This window comes from Oryza sativa, chromosome 9, assembly GCF_034140825.1.
Source record: "Oryza sativa Japonica Group chromosome 9, ASM3414082v1".
Taxonomy (NCBI): Eukaryota; Viridiplantae; Streptophyta; class Magnoliopsida; order Poales; family Poaceae; genus Oryza; species Oryza sativa.
The window spans coordinates 19940915-19959235 of record NC_089043.1 but is presented as its reverse complement, the minus strand read 5'-3'; the positions used below and the strand labels follow the sequence as shown (position 1 = coordinate 19959235).

General features: G+C 39.5%; 2 protein-coding genes and 2 long non-coding RNA genes across 6 annotated transcripts; 2 read left to right on the top strand and 2 right to left on the bottom strand.

Annotated features, from left to right (window-relative positions):
* LOC4347120 (uncharacterized) lies at positions 1 to 8070 on the bottom strand. Of its 2 annotated transcripts, none has more exons than XR_010735008.1 (5): positions 7919 to 8070; positions 7758 to 7838; positions 7554 to 7687; positions 532 to 820; positions 1 to 444 (listed from the first exon to the last, which is right to left on the bottom strand). It is a non-coding gene; the product is annotated as an uncharacterized lncRNA (long non-coding RNA). The 2 variants fall into 2 exon arrangements; XR_010735007.1 differs by having other exon boundaries at positions 7554 to 7683.
* LOC107276835 (glutamate receptor 2.8) lies at positions 537 to 7399 on the top strand. Its single transcript, XM_015756662.2, has 5 exons — positions 537 to 804; positions 2698 to 4037; positions 4560 to 4860; positions 5577 to 5983; positions 6682 to 7399. The coding sequence occupies exons 1-5, from the start codon at positions 537 to 539 to the stop codon at positions 7153 to 7155; spliced, it is 2790 nt and encodes a 929-aa protein (XP_015612148.1). The 3' UTR covers positions 7156 to 7399.
* Positions 8071 to 11351: 3281 nt separating the features above from the next.
* LOC4347119 (glutamate receptor 2.8) lies at positions 11352 to 17180 on the top strand. Of its 2 annotated transcripts, none has more exons than XM_015757169.3 (5): positions 11352 to 11772; positions 12286 to 13619; positions 14749 to 15052; positions 15430 to 15836; positions 15965 to 17180. In XM_015757169.3, exons 1-5 carry the CDS (start codon positions 11511 to 11513, stop codon positions 16274 to 16276), a joined length of 2619 nt encoding a protein of 872 aa, XP_015612655.1. In that variant the 5' UTR covers positions 11352 to 11510; the 3' UTR covers positions 16277 to 17180. The 2 variants fall into 2 exon arrangements, with proteins under 2 accessions (XP_015612655.1, XP_015612657.1); XM_015757171.3 differs by having other exon boundaries at positions 11636 to 11772; positions 12336 to 13619.
* On the bottom strand, positions 17142 to 17910 carry LOC9270551 (uncharacterized). Its single transcript, XR_001540180.3, has 2 exons — positions 17604 to 17910; positions 17142 to 17530 (listed from the first exon to the last, which is right to left on the bottom strand). It is a non-coding gene; the product is annotated as an uncharacterized lncRNA (long non-coding RNA).
* Positions 17911 to 18321: the final 411 nt, after the last annotated feature.

Here is an 18321-nt window from a genome sequence, read left to right as displayed (position 1 = left end):
TAGTCATATAACATGCATATTAAAGAGTATGAGCAGTCGATTTTCACGGACGAGTCAAGGATTAATACAAGTCGTTAGAATACAGTAATTGTACTGACCAATTCAGTATAATCAGTAGAGTTGACTTGCCATCGCTTGCTCGAGGCAATTAAAGAGAAATTCCCAGATGCTGAACAATCAGGATTTGCTCCTAACGGCGCCAATTAGTCATTAACAGTTTCTGGAATCTATTCCATGGACTGTTCATTCTACAAACCACCTACGAATCATTCCATATATGGTTTTGGATCCATCTGCGATAAACGCGTCATGAAACGCATCAAATTAGACGGTTCAAATACTTCCAAGTATCATACTATGATATACATGATAGTGATCTTGAGTTCTTGACCATTGTAGTCTTGCAGAGACGGTAAAGTCTTCTCAAGTTTTCAGCAGGTAGTCCTACAAGAGTATACAGTACTATATATAAGAGCTAGCCAGTGCTGTGCAGCGCAGTGCTCTGTGCAGGAGTCTCAGTTGTTGAGGTACCTGTAATGGAGAAAGCACCTCCTGGAGCCATCCTCTTGCTGATGCTCTTCGCCCATTCATGTGCCGTAGCTCTGAATGCGACGAACGACCCTGGAGCAGATGAATTCCACGTCGGGGTGATCCTGGACCTGGGATCGTTAGTTGGCAAGGAAGCAAGGACCAGCATCTCAATGGCTGTGGAGGACTTCTATGCATCGCATAAAAACTACAGAACAAGGTTGGTTCTCCATGTCAGGGATTCCAGGGGTAACAACTTCCAGGCTGCATCAGCAGGTACGTGCTCGATGTTCTGCACAATGAAGAACGCATCGCATTAGTATTGTAACACATTGTGAACTGTGATATCCGTCATCATTAGCCTGGCTAGGAACACAAAAGAGGCCGAAACATATCAATAGGAAGATAGCACGTGAAATATAGCGTCTTGTTTACTATATTCGTTGGGAGACCGAGAAAGTCATTTTGATGTCAATAAGAGACAGAAAGATTCGATAAAAAAAACAGAGACAGAAAAGAAAAAGAAAACCTGGGTAAAACCTTGTGTTCGAAGAATAAGTGAATTGCTCGCTCTTCCTCACCGGTTTAAGATTTTGGATTGCATTGGTGATGCATACATCATAAATTGTTATCAGAGCCAGATTCTTGAGTTTGCATCCTGACTGACACAAATGAAAGAAAAGTCTAATTATGTCAAACTCATGCATTCCAAATAGGTTCTGCGTCCACCGTCTCTCTTTCTGTGTCCACCTTGCACTGGGCTGGCTGTATGGTCATCTGAATTCTGAAACAAATAACTGTGTGGAACTAGACAAATCTAGAGCACTCATATTTAATCAGATGGCTAGTGCACATCACGAATAATAGGTGATGGCATCAACCTTTCAACTTGCACCGATAATTTAAGCCTCGTATAAGTTAGTGACCTACTACCATTTTTCAAGTGCTAAATCATAGTGTTTTGCTGGGATCATTATACAAGTTTTGACCAGTCAGCTAGAGTTTAGTTTGGAGAACTATTCATTTCCTGTCTTACAGACAAGAGATATTGCACGCCGTTCAGAAAAACAAATTGGGAGCAGTTGCTTAAACAACTAAGACTGCAACCAAAAGTACAAACAACCAAGTCCCCTCAAGGCTCTAGCTGATAAAATATTCGGTCCAACAAAAGACATTTTTTTTGAATTACTTAAATTAAATACTACATCGATTTGAAAGGATCTGTTAGAGGCTATTTAAATAATGCATTAAACAAAAAAATCATAATATAAGGAAGCGTCAAGTGACCTGTTAAATATTTCACGAAAGAAAATAATAGGTTATTTTATAAAAAATCGGCAACAGGTAAATCAATCAGATGGCACCATTTTCAAAGTACTTGCCAGTTGCAGTTCATTTAGAGCTATCCAGTCATCAAAAAATAAGATGTCTTGAGTCTTCTACTTAGGTTGATCATGTTCACAAATCAATAACAATATGTTCCACAGTACAAAAGTAAATCCAAAATTGCGTATAAGTTGGTCCACACAAATGTAGTCATGGCGATATAATAATGCATTTCAAGCATTGTTATAAGAGAATGAGACCCCATATTGCCTTGAAGCAAACAACAAAGCTGGGACTAATGAATGATGTCATCCAAAGATGATGAATGAAACTAGGCGAAATTTGAATTCTTGGCTCCTTGCAAACTTCTGAGGTAGATGTATGATATATATATATATATATATATATATATATATATATATATATATATATATATATATATATATATATTTATTTATTGTGGTATTTATAATATTAGTCCAAAATCTAAACTATATATTCCAAGTTACATCAATGGGTTGGGGTTTCTATGTCCAATCTTCCTCAGTGTTAAGGTTTGCTGCAATAAATTATGTTTCAATGAAGCATGGGCAAACCGGATCCCATGCACCAGAAGATTAAGATAGTATTTCAGTTTTCCAATTTTCAACTGTAAGCACATGAAAGTTCTTGATAAGCATACTAGTTATGCAGAGGCCGGGAGTGGGTATTAGAGTAATTGTATTATCTTGATGTAATTCTCTAAGATCAATAAAGCTTCCTTAATTCCTTTGTCTAAAAGAAAATTAATTTGCATCCACGCACAATTTATAACTACTGTTTGCTGCCTATGCAATTTTGCAGCTCTTGACCTTCTCAACAATTACAATGTGAAAGCTATCATTGGCCCTCAGAAATCTTCAGAAGCATTTTTCATGACAGATATTGCAAATATAAGTGAAGTACCTGTCATATCCTTCACCACAACAAGTCCATCCCTTACTTCTGACAATAATCCATATTTTTTGCGTGCAACAATAAATGACTCCACGCAAGTGAATAGCATTGCCTCTCTAATCAAGTACTATGGATGGAGAGAGGTGGTTCCGATCTACATAGACACTGATTATGGCAGAAGTATTATACCGGACCTTCTTGAAGCACTCCAAGGTAACGATGCCCGTGTTCCTTATCAGAGTATAATCCCTCAGTCAGCAACAAGTGAGCAAATCACCCAGGAACTATACAAGTTGATGACAATGCAAACGAGGGTCTTTATTGTACATATGACCTCTCCCATGGCCTCTGTTCTCTTCACAAAGGCAAAAGAGGTAGGGATGATGGATAAAGGATATGTATGGATCGTAACATTTGGAGTGGCCAGTTTAATTGGATCACTAAACCCATCAGTTTTGGAAGCTATGAATGGTGCCCTGGGTGTAGGGGTCTATGTTCCTAAATCAACAGAACTTGACAACTTCACTGTAAGATGGAATACAAGATTCCGAATGGACAACCCAAATGATCCACTGTTGAAACTAAGTATATTTGGCCTATGGGGCTATGATACAATCTGGGCAGTAGCACAAGCAGTAGAAAAGGCCAAGTCTACAAAAGACACAGTCCAGATACAGCATATGACAAACAGCATGACAAGCTTGAAAGTCCCCAAAGAAACTGAAAATGGCCTCAAGTTCCTCAATGCAATTTTGCAGTATAAATTTAGGGGTTTGAGTGGTTACTTTGACCTTTCTGGCAGGCAATTGCAGCCTTCCACATTTCAAATAATAAATATAGTTGGGAAAGGATGGAGAGATGTTGGGTTTTGGACTGCACAAGATGGATTTTCACAGCGATTAACCAGACCAAGATCAAATGGGACATATTTAAGTACAAAGCCTGACCTAAACCCTGTGATTTGGCCAGGAGAATCTACAAATATACCTAGGGGCTGGGAAATTCCAACGAGTGGAAAGAAGCTTCAGGTTGGTGTATGCACAAGTGATGGATACCCAGAGTATATATACGCTGAGAAGGATCCTCTTATCGTGGGTATGACTAAAGCAAGTGGCCTTGCAATTGAAGTGTTTGAAGAGACAGTAAAGAGGCTTCCTTATGCACTCCCTTATGAATATGTATTCTACAACACTACAGAGAATATAAGTTCGAGCTATGATGATTTTGTGTACCAAGTTTATCTCAAGGCAAGTAAAACATTATAACCTCGGCGTTTACAAAATTGTTTAATTTTTTTCACTCTCCCACTTCATATTAGTTTTAGTCCAAAGTCATGTCAAAAAATATGAAGAAAATCCAACATTTTATATATTGCCAGTAAGCTGCAGCTATGAAGATGGCTGCCATTATATGTTCATATGAGTGCATACTGCATAATCAACATGCTTCACTATTTTAAGGCATCTGCTTATATGTATTACTTTTGTTCCAAATTTATATAAGTCCTGCATTCTTAACTAACAAAATCAGTCATGTAAGAAATTGTTTATGCTCCATAAAATCAATCAAAAACCATATTCATGATAATTGAAGTATTAAACGTTCTAAAAATAAATTTCTACCAGAATATATTTTGTAGTAATATTATGCATCAAATGGTACTTTAGTACCATATCCATGTTTTTTTTCTAAGTAGTTCAGGACCCATACCAACTTGCGTTCAAGTTCTCTTTGTGCACTTTCCAAAAGTTATTTCGATGCACATGCAGAAATATGATATAGCGGTTGCAGACATAACAATCACATACAAAAGATCTTCGTATGCCGACTTCAGTCTGCCATACACAGAATCAGGCGTAGCAATGGTTGTTCCAGTCAGAAAAAGAATAAACACGACGACATGGATTTTCTTGAAGCCACTAACATTTGGAATGTGGTCTGCGAGCATCATACTCTTTATCTACACAGGGGTTGTTGTATGGCTGCTGGAGTTTCTTGGTAACAACAAGGCTGTTCGTGGCCCAATTCCCAAACAGATGGTTATGATATATTTTTCCCTGTTTGTAAAGAGTTGAGTATACTTGCCATTTTGTCCTATATATATATATATATATATATATATATATATATATATATATATATATATATATATATATATATATATATATATATATATATATATATATATATATATATATATATATATATATATATATATATATATATATATATATATATATATATATATATATATATATATATATATATATTCTGGATATGTAAGGCGTTAGGTCAACTTGGCAGATGTGGATCTTTGTGTGGAAAATATTTTGCAATCTTAAGATTGATAAACAAGTCCCTAAAGTTTCTAGGAATTCCTTGAAATGCGGTGTGTGACTCATATTTCATAGCTTAGATGACTACACGCCCCAAATAATGGACAATCTTGGGAATATAGATTTGTACAGTTGTAGGTCAAAAGTGATGTTCCACCCAAAAAAAAAACAAGACAGTATCAGTCAATTTGCAGCTTTTCTTCTCCACCTTTTATGTATTTATTTCCTTACCTGTAACTTTTATATATTTTTGTGATATTAATAGTAGATATTTCCCTACTATTTGTCTGTTACCCAGTAAAACAAAATAGATGATATAGCTGGACAACATAAGCGTATATAAAGGAAGGACTTTTCACAATTTGTGATTTATTGATGTACAACATGCCAACATTTAAGTTTGATATTTTCCACTTCAAAATAGCTCAACTCCTTCTTGTAACTTTTCAGAGGAGATGGTGGAACGCCTTCTGTCCCGGATAGTGTTGATCATATGGTTATTTTTTCTTCTGGTACTAACATCAAGTTACACAGCAAGTTTGACATCAATGCTAACTGTACAACAGCTTCAGCCAACTGTAACCGATGTACATGAACTCCTAAAAAATGGAGAATATGTAGGTTATCAGGGTGGTTCCTACGTCAAGGATCTTTTAGATGAACTTGGTTTTGACAAATCGAAGATCAGGCAATATGATAGCACTGACGGTTTTCGAGATGCACTTTCTAGGGGAAGCAGCAATGGTGGTATTTCCGCCGTTGTGGACGAAATCCCATACATCAAACTATTTCTTGCAAAGCACTGTGAGGGGTACACAATGGTTGGACCAATTTATAAGACAGCAGGCTTTGGATTTGTAAGTTTAACTTTCCTGTTGTATATTTGCATAGGCGCATAGATTGATTTACAAGCAACAAAGTGCCATCATATTTCAAGTCTGGTCTATTCATTAATACTCTCATATAACAATCTGAATCTAATGTGCTTCTCTCAGTGTTTGAGTCATAAGAGTATAAAATATTATTATTCACCTTTGATTGTGTAAAGTAAACAGAGTACTTACAGCAGTATTCTGATTTATGTCTTCCTTTTTTTAATTAAAGGATATAGGTAGCTGACCATTGCCTGCCATTGATTAATTGACTAACAGGATGGCTAGATGCCATTTGCTATTTATGAACAGAAAAGGATAGTGTTAACAACTTCAGTCTACTAATACAACAATTCTTTAGTCTCAACCAAGTTGAGATGGGCTAGCATATTTAAATTAATTAATTAAGGTTGAGTCTGGTTTGGGTTAAGATAACTCGGTTGGCTATCATTAACCCATCTTAGGTTAGCGTAACACACATCTTGTGTTTGCAAATTAACCTACTCCAGGTAGCAGTAGTGGTGCTCAACTAAATTTAGTTGGGATAGTAGTAGAAAAGGTAAGGGGTTAACCTATTCCTGGGTTAAGAGAGTCAAAAGGCTTAGTTTACCCTTCCTAACACGTGCAAAATAATCAGGGATATGTTGATAGAAGCTAATAAAAAGGCTACATTTCTTTCACAGGCATTCCAAAAGGAATCCCCTCTACGTGGTGACATCTCGAAGGCAATCCTCAATATAACTGGGGGAGACACTATCATTCAGATAGAGAATAAATGGATTGGAGATCAAAATAAGTGCCGAAATGTGGGTCCTGTCACTATTTCGGGTAGTCTAACCTTTGAAAGTTTTAAGGGTCTCTTCATTCTTACTGGAATTGCCTCAACTTCTTCGCTTTTGATCGCTCTGGTTATTTATTTCTACAAAAACAAGCAAGTTCAATCTGGAATTGGAGATGCAGAGCAAGATTTTCCACAAGAATTTAAAGCAGACACAATTGAGGAAGAGAAGGAACAAGAAGAAACTGGAGCAAAAGGGAAACAAAACATGAATCTGCAAAACAGCACGGTTAAGCGCAGTGCATCTATTGTCATTCATAGGGGCGAGAGAGCTACTGGAGCACGAGTAGTACCAATCTCAGGTTCGGCTCGATTTTAGCACAGCGGAATTCTTAATAAACGCAGGAAAACTCATACATCCGGAATAGTTTATCGATTGGTGAGGTGGCTTGACGGAAAATGGGCGATTGCTTTCATCGTTTAAAGGTTCATCTAATGAAGTTCAGCTAAGATTGCTTTTGTCCCCTTAAACATTTTGCATAGTATCTCAAAGCTTAGGTCTTACAATATTATACAAACATCAGGAGGCTCTCCTCTGGTGGAAATTTCCTTTTCCTTTTCAGATTAAAATAGCTTGGTGTGCTAAATTGTACCCCATGTTCCAGAGACAGGACAAATAAAACCATTTGATTTGGCATTGAACGATAACCAAGGAAATAGAAAATCTAAACGAACTAAAACATCCAACATGAATTTTATTTGAAGAGAGCAACTCACCTCTCTCTGGATGCCACCTCCATCAGGCGGAGACGTGGTCGGAGCCAGGGGCTACGAGTTACGAGCCGCCACCGAGGGTTTCCGCACTCCCAATCAAAAGGGCTCCGAGCTCCCCCTCGTTCAGAGCCGCCTGACTACCGCCATGAACAGAGTGAGCGAAGGAGGGGGGGGGAGGAATGGATGGCCGACCTGCTGAGACCGTACCCTGCCGCGGCGCTCGGCGGCGGAGAGAAGCATTCGATCTCCCCCCGGAGAATCCGGGACCATCGTCGGCTTCGTCGCCGCCTGTAAGAGAGAGATGCGTCGGTGAGGGAGGAGAGAAGAAAGGTAACCAAAATTAAAGCTAATAGGAAAAGGGAGCGCACCCGCAAAGAGCGCGATGTTACTTGATACGACGACGGCGAGGCCGCGGCGGCGGCGACCTGTGGGCCGTGCGGCCATGGCGTCGCCGCCTCGCCGCCGACCCCGGCGACAGGAGAACTTTGGGGTTGCAGGGATTAAACGGTAAAAACATGTTAATGGAGGGGCTCTCTCGCAAAACCTTCCCCGCTAAGCTGATCGTCCACGAAAGATTTTTTTCTTGTTCCGCCTCGATCTGGGCCGCAAATTCTTGATCCGACGGTTGATCCAGGCCCTTAATAATTACTTGGATCGCTATCAGTAGCAGCGGTGGTATCCAAGTTGGAAGGAGGGTCTCCAACGGTAAAAATCCAACCAAGAGGGTCTCCAACGGTAAAAATTCTTAGGCTGTGTTTCTTTTGGTAGGAGGGTTTTGGAACCCTTCCATCCGCACGTAAAACGGAGCGATAGATTAAGGGTGTGTCTAGTTCACGCTAAAATTAGAAGTTTAGTTGAAATTAGAACGATGTGACCGAAAAGTTGAAAGTTTGAAGAAAAAGTTTGGAACTAAACTCGGCCTAACACATGATTTTTTAGCTATAGAAAACTTTGAAAAATGGATCAATATGATTTTTTTAAAGCAACTTTCCTATAAAAACTTTTTTGCAAAACACGCATCGTTTAATAGTTTGAAAAGCGTGCGTACGGAAAAAAAACAAGATGAGTTGGGAACTCACACAAAGAACACAGCCAGTAAGGGGCCTTTAGGTGAAACCTATAGGTGGGGCCCACTCCCATGGGTCCATAAGTCTAGGAGATACATTCCTCTGACATACTGGTAAGGGCATTACCAATGCGTCCTATTTTTCCGAGGAGCCCAAACAGCCACGTACGAAAAAAACAGCGCGAAACTCTTCTCTCCACAACCTCCGCCACTCCTTCTTCCCCTTTCTCTCTCCCTCTCCCTCACTTCGGCTCCCATGGCGAGTCGCTCACCCCCTCCTCTCCTCCCACCGGCGGCGCTCCTTCTCTAAGCCAGCGCCGGTCTCCTTCCCCCACTCCACCACCGGCGCGGCTTAAAAGATAACACAGCGGCGGCGGCAGCAAGATGGCAACGGGCGCCTCTCCCTCCCTCGCTGGCAGCAGCGGATCGAGCTCGGAGGCTGCGGATCGAGCTACAATGGCGACGAATCGAGCTCCGATGGTGCCGCTGCTGGTGGATCAAGCTCACGCTCCTCATCTTCTTGGAGCCGGCAACGGCGGCTACTCGCGGCGCCTCACACTCCATGAGAATGGCTGCCTCACCCTCCTCTTGCCGGCCGATCTACTCACAGCAGCGGTATCACTGACGACCACAATGCGCGGCGCCGCCGCTTTCCCTTCTCCCCTCCCCACAACTTTGTGCGCCCTGCGTCAAATGCGTGTTGTTGCAGGCGAGGCTCTCGTAGCCAAAATAAGACACGGAAGCAAACTAAGGTCATGGGCCCCATCTACTTTTTCGTCCACTGCAACGAGTGTCCTACGTGGCTGGGCGAGTCCACACACCACGTAGGAGCACTGTGAAGGATTGCGATCTGGTGCAGTTGCCAGTGTAACTGCAACTTAAGCAGTTGCGCTGGCACCACATGATAACAAATTAATTATTCAGATCAATGCATCACTGGAGCACATGTATATTGTAGCAAAAATTATTCTTTTACGTGTTTTATAGCAACGAATCTAGACCGTTGGATAAAAGTACTAACATTCATTTGAATTTGAATACATATATCACATATATGAATCTGTTCAAAACACTAAACATCTTATAATTTAAAACAACAGGTGAAGTAATAATTTATAGACTATCGTAGTCACGCTTTACAAGCTCTTAAAAGGTAGGAGTATACTATAGGCCCCGTTCTTTTCTCCAATAAAAACTGGATAAAGTTTTGAATGAAAGTGGCATGCTTTTCAAACTGTTAAACGATATGTTTCGTGCGGAAACTTTCTATATGAAAGTTGTTCTAAAATATAAGATTAATCTATTTTTCAAGTTTGTAATAATTAAAACTCAATTAATCACACGTTATTACCACATCGTTTTGTGTAAAACACTTAATCTTTATCTTCATCTTCAAGAGATTCAAACACATCTATTTCAAAGAAAAACCTTATTCATAAGTATTTTTCAGAAAACCTTTTCAAATCAACTTGTTAAATTTATAACATTTTAAGTTCTTCGTTTGTAACCTCATATAATTACCATAAACTCTTCCACCCATCATTCCTTGGAATTGTTACAAGGCGTTAAGAGCACGCCATCATATAAGTCAATTTTTTTTGTGAGAAATCAATATTAGTATTATTTTGTTTACATTCGACGGTACATGAACGATTAAACGTGTCAAGGATTTCGACCAGAACTAATAGAATCTTCCAGTTACAGACTTACAGCTGAAAACGACGGTATATATCCAGTCAGTCGTTCCAAGTAGTGACATTTTTTCCGTCCAAGTACTACTAAAACACCAGCCACCGTCCATTGAACGTCACGGACTCGCAACCAAAAAAAAAAACAGATTTGGAGGGAGAGACTTTCCATCAAACATGAAAACCCCTGCTTACACGTTACGGCATACAAAATTCAGTATTACTTCAGAACAGCATACTCTGATTCACTAGTGCTCCATCTTAAGGTTAACAAGTTCACTAGATAGAGCCTAGGGATAAATAAACTCGTTAGGCCCCTTTGAATTGAAGGAAAAACATAGAAATTTTGGAGGATTTCAATCCTATAGGAAAATTTTCTATGATGCCCTTTGAAACAAAGGATTGAATCCTATCCAATCCTTTGAAATTCCTATGGAATGGACAACCCTATAGAGATTTTGGAGGAAATTTAGCAAGAGCTTCAACCTCTTGGTAACTTTTCTTTGAGTCTCTCTTTCATCCAATTCCTGTGTTTTCCCCGCGGTTTAATCAAACGGTCATTCCTGTGTTTTACAATTTTCTGTTTTACACTTACACTGCTATCAAAATCCTATGTTTTTCATATTCATATGTTTTCTCAATCCTGCGATTCAAAGGGGCCCTTATAATTAACCTTGCTATACCAACCAGGTTTCAACTTGATACCGTCACACCAAAAATTGATTCTAAATTTCTAATTGGTGTTTTGAATATTTGCTCTAGACTTTTGAGAGTAGTACTGTAGTAGGCATTTCACATGACAAATCTAACCACTAGTCCACAACATGTAACCGTGGGCAATGTTTTCAAAGTTTGACCGCATTGTTCTGCCACAAAGAGAGGAAAAAAAACACAACGCAGGGAAAATCAGTACTACACTTTGGGTGTGTTTAGTTCACGCCAAAATTGGAAGTTTGATTGAAATTGGAACGATGTGACGGAAAAGTTGAAAATTTGTGTGTGTAGGAAAGTTTTGATGTGATGGAAATGCTGGAAGTTTGAAGAAAAAGTTGGGAACTAATCCAGGCCTTTATTCACAAATCAATAAATTTTTTATAAGGACCGCAAGCAACCTGACAGATGGCTCAAAAGGATCTATAAATAAACGCCATAGCCAACAGGGCAAAGAGATTCTTCTGCAGACGACCTCATACTACCTGAAGAAAAATGGCAGCATGTGCTAGAACTGCACCGCTCCTACTCTTGTTAGCATTCAGCTTTGCATTTGCTGGAAGTGTTACAGAAAGAAAGGCAGAGGAATTCCATGTTGGGGTGGTACTTGACCTGGGGACGACGGTGGCCAAGGTCGCACGCACAAGCATGTCGTTGGCCGTGGAAGATTTCAATGCCGTCCATCCAAGCTACACCACACGGCTCGTCCTCCACGTCAGGGATTCCATGGGTGATGATGTCCAAGCTGCATCTGCAGGTATGAATCATTTGATTGCTTATGCAAGATTAGCACAAACTGCAAAATTTATCACTGGCTGAGACATGGATAGAAGCACACATCATTTTTATATTATCATGTTTTTATCTTAAAACGAGAGAATCCCAGCCTCTCGGTCATTCTTCTCTTAAACCATCAACCAACAATTCCCAGTCCCATTGTCACAGGCAATAAAAAACGAGAGGTAAAATTGCACGTAACATGATAACAGTTTTACATGATTTGTGAATCTTAGTTCTTCGGTGCAACAATATTTTTTGAGGATGACCAGGATGGAAAAGCTGAAGGGAAGGGATCTAGGAGAAAGATGGTACCGTAGGCGAGCAATAAAACTTTAATTAAATGAGAGTACAAGGAATAGAACTTTAGATGAGATGGTGAATATATCATTGTTTGTCTTGCTTTATTCATAATGGTAGTTCTGGTTTAAGAACTGTTTGAATATAAAATATTTGCTCTTATGAACTTTTTTGTTTATATGCCATTCGGCAGTTCTTGATTTGCTGGAGAATCACAAAGTCCAAACTATTGTTGGTCCACAGAAATCTTCTCAAGCTACATTTGTATCAGCTCTTGGAAATAAATGTCAAATTCCAATTATCTCATTCACAGCAACAAGCCCCACATTGTCCTCGCGCACTCTTCCTTATTTTGTGCGCGCAACGCTGAATGATTCAGCACAAGTGAATAGCATTGTCTCCATGATTAAGGCCTATGGATGGAGAGAGGTGGTGCCTATCTATGTAGATAACGATTACGGTAGGGGTATTATACCTTCCCTTGTTGATGCCCTCCAACAGATAGATGTTCATGTTCCATATCAGAGTGAGATAGATCAATCATCAACAAGTGAAGAAATCACACAAGAACTCTACAAGCTGATGACAATGCAGACAAGGGTATATGTTGTTCATATGTCCCCTTCATTGGGATCAGTCCTCTTTACAAAGGCAAAAGAGATTGGGATGATGAGCGAAGGGACTGTATGGATCATAACAGATGGACTAACCAACCTAATAGACTCACTTAATCCTTCAGTTGTGGAAGCAATGAATGGTGCCTTGGGGGTTAAGGTTTATGTACCAATTTCAACAGAGCTAGATAGCTTCACCAAGAGATGGTATATGAGGTCCCGAATTGATCACCCAAACGATCCAACAATGAAACTGAACATCTTTGGACTATGGGCTTATGATTCTATCTGGGCGATAGCACAAGCAGCGGAGATGTCCAAGGTTAGAAAAGCAATGTTTCAGAGACCGTCCAGCGAGAAAAACTTGACAAATTTGGAAACATTACAAACTTCAATTAATGGTCCAGCACTTCGGAAGGCAATGTTGCAAAATAAATTTAGAGGTTTAAGTGGCTATTTTGACCTTTCAGATGGGCAGCTACAAGTTTCCACATTTCGAATAATAAATGTAGCCGGGAAAGGATATCGAGAAATTGGGTTCTGGACTGCTCGAAATGGAATTTCAAAGGCATTAGAGCAGAAGAGATCACATCCAACTTATGAGAGTACTAAACCTGATTTGAACATCGTTATTTGGCCGGGAGAGGTAACAGAGCTACCAAGGGGCTGGGAACTCGCAGTACGAGGAAAGAAACTTCAAGTTGGTGTAGTCAAAGGCCACTATCCAGAATATATAGATGCTGATGAAGATCCCATCACAGGTGTTACTACAGCTAGGGGTCTTGCAATTGACGTATTTGAAGAGGCTGTCAAAAGACTTCCTTATGCCCTCGCTTATGAATACAAATTGTTTAACATCACAGGGATTGCCAGTTCAAGCTATGATGAGTTTGTCTACCAAGTTTATCTCAAGGTAAGAAATAACTTGTTTGGCCACCATGTTAAAATATAGGGGAAATTTTCCTCCTTAGTATTCAACATTTTACTTCTTTCGAAATAATATATGTAAATTTAAAGGTAGTTCCACTTTCTTTTCACCCACACATTCTGTTTGATCTAATGGCTCATGTTCATCATGGCAACCGATTACCCCTAGTGAGATAATAGATCACCCTTGAACGATACAAGGCAATAAAGGCATCCATTGCAGCATATTTCCTTAGCAACAGATAGAAAATTAGGAACACACTAAGTCGCTAATTATATGCGTGTTAACTATTGCGCTGACAAAATTACAGTCACAGGGTTTATAAAATAAAAGCAATATGACACTCACAGGATCCTTTTAAAAGACTCTGGTAGTGGTGGTATTGAATCTGTCACCTAACCTTTCCTCACTGGAGTTCTTTTTTTATGGAAATGCTCCCTCCTATAGTACATTAGTCCGAATATAGTTGAATTGATGTGTGTATAATCAAGGTGAACACTCCTGATGCACACAAGTGAATACCATATTTCATACAAATATATTTAATTTATTTTAGGCAATTCTATGGCATTTTTCTTTCATTTGTAGAAAAGCACAGGCATTTAGCTAGTACAAATAAAGTATGGACTTCATCAAAATAATTCAGTGTGGAATACAAATAGAAATCAAATATACGTTAAAGTTGAAATTCATATAATCTATTTGCATTATGTATATTACCATATCTCAAATTTTAAAGAACTATCTTATTTCTAAATAGTTTTAATTTCAAGGATGTATGCAGCAGTTATATCGTTTCAAATATTTAAAAGTATTGTCCACCGCGATACTTTTAAGAAAAAAATATCCTAAGTACATATTATATGTAATCATGATAAACAAATGTCATGCCAAATCATTGGCCTTTGGGATACGGTTTGCCAATATTTTAATGCATTTGCCAAAGCACTTTCAGCATTCCATTTTAACAAGTGACGGATGAAAGAGGGTATAAACAATTGGTATATATTAGAGAAGTCACATTAATTTGGCATCTTAGTTTTCTTAATCATGACTCTTTGTTTGTAAAAAGCAGCTCGCAGTTTGTTAACAACTCTCTTTGATACCCTGACAGAAATACGATATAGCAGTTGGAGACATAGCAATTAGGTACAACAGAAGTTTATATGTCGACTTCACTCTGCCATACACAGAGTCAGGGGTAGCAATGGTTGTTCCTGTCAGGGAAAGTATAAACAAGAATGCTTGGATTTTCTTGAAGCCATTAACGCCTGGCATGTGGTTTGGAACAATCATGGTCGTTATCTATACAGGAGTTGTCATATGGCTGTTGGAACTTCTAGGAAACAACAAGAATGTGGATGCTACTATTTCCAGACAGTCGATGACATCAATCTACTTTTCTATGTTTGAAGATAGTTGAGTGCCCTCATTGCAGTATATTTGTTTTCTATTTCACTTTGGATAGAAACACTAAGTACAAGATTAGTGTCCCTTTGCCTGGAAAGACATTATCATACAAAGTTCAATAGGGTGTACCCAATTTATATGGTTTCTACAAAACAAACTAAATTTATAATACATGACTACTGATGCTCCAGATACATGGCAAATTTGTCTGTAGTAAGCTTTAATCAACCTAGCATTATATTTAAAACATGAAAGAAGGCATATCAACATTATGTGTATATAGAGAAAATGTGATTGAAATGTAGCATATCTTAAGTTTGATCTACTGGAGTTTGATTTAAGATGTCTAAAAAATAACTGAACTCTTTGTCCTATTCTATTGCAGAGGAGAAGGTGAAACGCCTAATATCACGGATAGTGTTGGTCGTATGGCTGTTTTTCATTCTAGTACTTAAGTCAAGTTACACTGCAAGCTTGACTTCAATGTTAACTGTGCAACAGCTCCAACCAACTGCACATGATGTTCATGAACTCCTAAAAAATGGTGAATACATAGGGTGTGGGAGTGGCTCTTTTGTCATGGGTCTTCTGGAAGAACTTGGCTTTCCCAGATCGATGATCAAGCCTTATCATAACCCTGAGGATATTCACAACGCACTCTCCAGAGGAAGCAAAAATGGTGGGATTGCTGCTCTGGTGGGTGAAATTCCATATATCAAATTATTTCTCGCAAAGAACTGCAAGAGGTACACAATGATTGGACCAATTTATAAAACTGCTGGTTTTGGATATGTAAGTTAAACTCTACTTATTTTTAGTTTGGACAATCAAATTTCAAGATCAGTTTTCTTTTAGATTGCTTAAGGATGCAGAACGTTCTAAAATGCAGCACATATGCTAATACAAAATCACTTCCACAGGCATTTCCAAAGGGATCCCCTCTAGTTGGAGACATCTCACAGGCAATCCTCAATATAACAGGGGGAGACACTATAATTCAAATTGAACAGAAATGGGTGCGAGATAAGAACAGTTGCCAGAATGAAGGCTCCATCATTGGTTCAGGGAGTCTCACCTTTGCCAGTTTTGAAGGACCAATCATCCTTACCGGAGTTGTCTCGACTTCTTCTCTCTTGGTCGCCTTAATAATGTATTTCTACAGAAACAAAAAAATAAAACCTCACCACAGTGACTCAGAGCAAATCTCTTCACATGGAGAAAACGAACGATGAAAAATGACAGATGATAGAAGAAACCAAGAGCCAAAGGGAAACATTTCATGAATTGACAAATAAGCATGGGATTTTATAGGGGGGGTGCTCCTGGCTCACTAGCAGACAGTCTCAAGTTTGGCTCAGTTTTAGCACCATTGAATATGTGTGCCCCCTCCCACGCCTTAGACCAGAAATTGATACAGTATATGCTATGTCAATTATTTGCTGTATTGAGCTCCCTAAACAATACGCAAATTGTAGCAAAGTTCAAAGATAAAGCCAAGAATTTTTTGTTGTTAGTGCTGATGTCTGCAGTAGGTGGCAAGAAATGTGTTAGCCAAGAAATCTGCAGTAGGTGGCAAGGCAGTGGTGATATATGTTCATGACAAGTTGACAACATAGAATGAAGAGTAACCAATACTTAGTGGCTGAATGTTGATATGATTCATGTGTTGAAGTGTTGAACAATGAGTATGGGTGGTGGCGTGCAGACTAGCCAAGCAATTGGGAGAAATTTTCCTGTTATGTCCTGACTTGACCAAAAAGAGGATCATGGATATGATCCTTGAACGGCGCGGCATCCTCGGGATGAACCAAAGGCTGTTCAAAGGAAGAAATTGCCTTGCCATTTTACCCTTATGGCATCATAGTCAAGAATAAATTGGGTTGATGATTCATCGCACGGTTGGGTTTTCTTCAATCTCGGATGAAAATTACTAACGGAATCAGTTCAATCAATCCATTAAAGTATGGCAGTGCGGCCATCCTATAGCATGATCTTCTGAAAACTCTGCAAATAAACTCCCACTGAACTTCCCTAATGGTGGTTTCCGAGTCGGCATTGCGGTTTGTGACTTGTGAGTGTACAATTACCAAAAGAAACTTTTAAATAATGGAAGCTTTATTAAGACTCGGTTAAATACACCAAGATGATACATTCCAACTGAGTCTACCCCCGGCCTTTGCATAGAATGCACACAGCCAAAAAACTGGACCTAAGAAGACTTCCTCATCACAAAACACAGAAACTAGTGACTATCAATCTGTAGACTAGATCGCCACCCATGCTCCTGGGTGAAAAACTCCTGTGCCACCTGGTCCAAACGTTGCGATACCACAGCAATAGTATCCCGAAGTCCCGCAATAGTATTACCAAAAGAAATACCACCAATTGCTAAAAGAGAGAGATAGTACGGAACCGATACAACGTCTGCGCCGCCTTGGATAGCTTCTTCTCACCCCATCTGAGCACTCAAACCCTTTCCTTAATGACTGGATGGAGCAAAAAATAAGCAAAATTAGGCGAGTAAATTCACAAATTGAAGTCTGGGAACTAGAGGCAAACCTCTACGGGGGGTCGATCTGCTGAGCCCGGACTCCGGCGACGACCGGCGCAGCGTTCGGCGGGGGTCTTCCCTACAGAGGAGGCTAGGGTGGATAAGTGGATGGCCTCTTATCTCCCGAACCCTTGGCGACTGACGTGCCGCGCCGCGTTTTCGCCATTAGTGGAGCCCTACAGAGACCGGCAAAAGAGAGAGCCCCCGGGAAGAGCGCGACGCGGCGACGTTCGTCGAGCGGATAATGGCGGCTTGGGCCGCGGGCCGCGGCGGCGCGCCATGGCGTCGAGCCGTCGAGGAAGCTGAAATTTTGACATTTTGACCCCTCTTGAAAACTTATTTGAAGAACAGGCCCTGAAAAAAAAAACTTTTTGAAGAATTGGACCCACCTCAGCTTCGTTCAGCCACGTCTTATCGCTTATACTTATACACCCTCCGTTTCATAATGTAAGTCATTCTAATATTTTTCACATTTATATTTATGTTAATAAATCTAGATAGACATATGGAAAATGTAAGAATGACTTACATCGTGAAACGGAGGAAGTACTTATCAGCCAAAATTTTAATTTTCAACCTTCAATTTAAAGTTGATTTTAAGTTTTTTTTATTGAAGTTTATTCTTCAGCATTTGCTTTTAGATCGTTAAGAACGCGTATATAAAAATTTTATTCACAAATTATTTTTTTAGGGCAAAGTCCATTTTACACCCTCAAACTCTTATGC